Source organism: Emiliania huxleyi (genome assembly GCF_000372725.1).
Source record: "Emiliania huxleyi CCMP1516 unplaced genomic scaffold EMIHUscaffold_311, whole genome shotgun sequence".
Classification (NCBI taxonomy): domain Eukaryota; phylum Haptophyta; order Isochrysidales; family Noelaerhabdaceae; genus Emiliania; species Emiliania huxleyi.
The window spans coordinates 100,997-105,018 of NW_005199673.1; the positions used below are offsets into that span (position 1 = coordinate 100,997).

The 4,022-nt window shown below is 62.2% G+C and overlaps 2 protein-coding genes across 2 annotated transcripts in view; one reads left to right on the forward strand and one right to left on the reverse strand.

The window, feature by feature from the left end:
• Positions 1-1,061, forward strand: part of EMIHUDRAFT_469685 (hypothetical protein) — a 4,713-nt gene extending 3,652 nt beyond the window's left edge. The window contains exons 7-8 of the mRNA XM_005774436.1: positions 107-334; positions 532-1,061. Coding sequence (XP_005774493.1) covers positions 107-334; positions 532-791 — 488 coding nt within the window. The 3' untranslated portion in view covers positions 792-1,061. The remainder of the gene's footprint in view (positions 1-106; positions 335-531) is intronic.
• Positions 1,062-3,052: 1,991 nt separating this feature from the next.
• On the reverse strand, positions 3,053-3,872 carry EMIHUDRAFT_458221 (hypothetical protein; the record flags this gene model as incomplete). Its single annotated transcript, XM_005774437.1, has 4 exons — positions 3,053-3,351; positions 3,424-3,475; positions 3,545-3,764; positions 3,868-3,872. 4 exons carry the CDS (start codon positions 3,870-3,872, stop codon positions 3,242-3,244), a joined length of 387 nt encoding a protein of 128 aa, XP_005774494.1. The 3' UTR covers positions 3,053-3,241.
• Between the last annotated feature and the right edge of the window lie 150 nt (positions 3,873-4,022).

Sequence of the window (4,022 nt, forward strand, 5' to 3'; positions counted from 1 at the left end):
GCCGCCTCCCTCCCCCCCCCTCTCTAGCGGTGCCGGGCTCGACCGGTCGCCGCCGCTGTGAACAGCGCCTCTTTCACGGCCCGCTACCTCTGCGCTGTCTCTCCAGGCACCGCCGTCCTCGTGCCGATCGACGATGATTGCCTCGTCGGCGTCGCGCCGCCGTCAAGCCAGCGCGAGCTCAGATCTGGCGCGAGATCGAGCCGAGATCCGGCCGCCGGCGGCGGCGTCGAGGGCGGCGGCGGCGTCGAGGGCGGCGGCGGCGGCGGCGGCGGCGGCAGCGGCGGCAGCGACGGCAGCGACGGCACGCTTTCTCGGAGCGACACTGCGTCGTCTGGTTTCTCGTCCACCGCCGGCGAGACGTCGCCGAGATTGCGCCGAGATTTGGCCGAGATGGGGCCGAGATGGGGCCGAGATGGGGCCGATATGTGGCCGAGATGTGGCCGAGATGGGCCAAGATGAGCCCCGCGCAATCGTCCCTCGTCCGGCGGAGCCTGTGAACAGCGTCTCTTCACGCCCACCAGCCGCGAGCAGGCGAGACGTCGCTAGCCACGGAGCGGTCCTCCTCTGGGGAGGCTGGCGGCGGCGGCGGCGGCGGCGGCGAGGCTGCCGAGCTCCTCTCTGCCGCGGGGGCGGCCGGGCCGGAGAGCAGCGAGGGCGGGGGCAGCTGCGTGCGGCTCCTCGGCGCAGAGGCGAGCCCGGCGAGGTGGGAGGGCGGCGCGGCCGGCGTGGCGGCGCCGGTGCCGAGGCGTCCGATCCGCGAGAGGGTCGCAGCGTTGGAGTGTCGCATATGACGTTTGAGGCGGAGCCCGCTCGGGTGTACTCGGGGAGAGAGAGGAGAGAGAGAGAGAGAGAGGGGAGAGCCAGCCAGTGGCGCGAGAGCCGGTGCGGTACGAGAGTCGGCGAGAGGCATCCGCGCGCGCGTGAGCGGTCCTTGTGGCCCTTGCGGGTGTGTTCCAGTGGCCGCGGCTCGCGCCGCGGTAAGCCAGTGCCATGGTGTGTATTTTACCGTTTGCATCACATGTGTTCATGTTGTCAGCTACCCCAAATCTTTAAAACTTCTTCTTGGTTGTTCTTTTTCAGATATTACCGCTATCGAATCTCGCGCCTATCCGGCATGTTGTGGACCCCCCCCCCCCGCCCCCAGCAGGAGCGCTCTGCTGCTGGGGGGTGCTGGCATCTCTGTACCGACAGCTGTAAGTAAGTACGGTTAGCGTTCCAGTCGTCGGCGAGGTGCTGGATATTAAATGGCTTGAGGGCGAGCCGCATCGCGCATGGCTTCCACCACGTCGCTGCCCGCCATTGCGGCGACGCGTCGCGGCGGACCTGACAGTTTTGTGCCGCCGACGGGCCGCGCGCGCGTTTCGAAAAAAGAAAAGTCCTGAGCTCAGTCGATCGATTTCGACGAGCGAGCGATCCGATCAGATACTTGCATGGTCGGCGCCGAGTCTCGGACCGGCTTCCATCCGACAGCGGAAACGGCCACGGCGCCGCAGCTCCCGCCGGCGAAACACATCGGAGGCTCGAGGTCGGAGGGCGCACAGAGGTACCAACCACTGCGCGCGATACGCTCGAGCGATACGCCCCACCTTTAGGCTCCAGCTATGTTTGGTCGATAAGCAGAGGGGACCTGAGACGTGTATCGCGCGCCTCTTGCCGGGGGGAGAGGAACGAAGGGTCCAAAGCCAGAGAGAGAGAGAGAGAGAGAGAGAGAGAGAGAGAGAGAGAGAGAGAGAGAGAGAGAGAGAGAGAGAGAGAGAGAGAGAGAGAGAGAGAGAGAGAGAGAGAGAGAGAGAAGCTAAAAGTGAAGGGAGAGAAAAAACGCGTGGTCACTGTGAGTCCTTCGGTAAGCGCGGGTTAGCGTGGGTTCCACCGGGTTAAGCCACACTAACCCGGCACGGGTTAGCACGGGTCAGAACGGGTTCCAATAACCCGACGCTAACCCGACGCTAACCCGGCACTAACCCGTCCTAACGTATGCCCCCGAGCAGCGCGGGTTAGCGCCGGGTTTGGGCGCGAGAATAGCTCCGCCGTTAATGGAGGCAACCGATGCGAGCCGACTGGTGTGTGTCGTCGTGGTTTCGTATCGTGGGCTCATTTCACATATACTGCAACTAGCTTACGGGCTCGCTAAACGCTCGCCTCGCTGTCATGTGTGTGTATGTGTGTGTGCGTGCGTGTTTGAATTTCGGCGGCGCCGAAATTCACACTAGACTGTGAACACACCCACAGGACGCCAAGTACAAGACAATAGGAAGGGAGTGTACTCAGGCAGTCAGGGACGGATGAGTCAGCACATACTATAAAGAGCACCTAAAGGAGCAAGGCATACAGCTGTGAAGTGGTCTCTCCACTGACACCCCCTCGTGCATTGGCCTGCAGCGTGCAGGTGCCCATCCGACATCTCGGGAAGCAAGACAGGCCATAGCGCAAAGAATAGTTGCACTTGCATGTATTATCCAGTTCTGTAAGTACGGTCTGTAGGCTCCTCGGAGGCGAAGCAAGCCTCAGCATGTTACATGAAGCGCCCATGCCAAAGGAACGCAACACCGGGAGTGAGGAGCACGCCCAGCCCTTGTCGCTTCTGGCATTGCCAAGTACCCAAATCTCTCTCTCTCTCTCCCAAAGTTTAAGAACGGCTCAAAACTCGGAAAGGAATTCGTCGCGAGGCAGACGAGAGCGACGCGACAGAGGAGGAAGCGACAGGAGGGAGAACGACGAGAGTGGGACGACCGCGAGGTGGCATGAAGGTCGCAGCGAGAATCGGCAAGAGACTGCGAAGGGAGATAGAAAGAGGCAGACGACCAAGGGTTAGAGTGGGCGACGGCTAGCACCCGACTCCTCTCCTTAAAATCCCTGTGTGGTGGCGGCGTGCCGTCCTCCCATCCCTCCCTTGGGTTGTCTGTTTTCTTTCTTTCTTTTCTCCCATCCCTCCCTTGGGTTGTCTGTTTTCTTTCTTCCTTTGACAGCCGGAGCATCTCTCCGACTCTCGACTGTCACGAACAACCCCCCTCATATGAGGGCTCCTGCGAAAATGCGCCTCTCACTTCCGCAATTGAAAGCTGAAGTCTCTTGCTCGCTCGCTCGCTCAACAATGGGCACTGTGAACACTCAGAAACGGGTAACTCAACACACCTCTGCAGGTACACTGCTACGTGGGGGACGAGGCAGCTGCTCATACTGCTACTCCGCGTACTCCGACTGGCCCCGGCTGCAGATGGGAGCCGGCGGCGGACCCTCATTTTTAGACTAGGTTAGTGGGTGTCGGCGCGCAAATGTGCCTTGTACCCGCAGACCGGCCACGGCTCGCCCGTCGCAGCCCGACGAGCGCCAAGAAGGCGGCGGCGGCGAAACCTACAAGGAGAGACACACCCGCTTGTGATATGTGGGCGGATAGAGTGCACCGCCTCATGTGAGCGGGTGCACCAGCCGTGGCACAAACGCCCGCATGCGCTGCAATCTTCTCGCCAGCCCCATCCTACGGCGGGCGGCATGCGTGAATCCGTGTTGCGTGAACCACTCTCCCCCGGCAAGTGCAACGCGGCACAAGGGCTTGCAGGTAGTAGTAGCCCGTGGCGGTCGTGCCACCCGATCCGCCGTCCCAGCTGGAGATGCCGTAGTAGTAGTCAGAGTACGCGTTGCCGTCGTGCGCGCTGCCGATTATGGGCTCGGATCCGTCGTTTGCGAACCGACTCTGCGGCGCAAAGCTGTTCCAGAAACGGCGAGCGGGCGGCACAATGTGAAGTCCTGAATGGTCCACCTTTGCCCTGATAGCAGCCTCGTGCCATCCATCGCCGGCAAATTTAGCTCCGACACTTCCACTCAGGCTACTCTTCCGCAGGCAGGGGGCGCCAGCAGGTGTGTACTGACCGCATATGCCTCTCGTCGTCGGAGCTCCCTGTTCGCTTCCGCTGTCGCCCAATGCAGAGGCCGGGAACAACCGTGCTGTCAGGGAGAAAGACTCTGGCCGGAGAGGCGCGCTGGCAGCGAGGCCCACGCACGCGCAAGCAAAGATGTGCATGGCA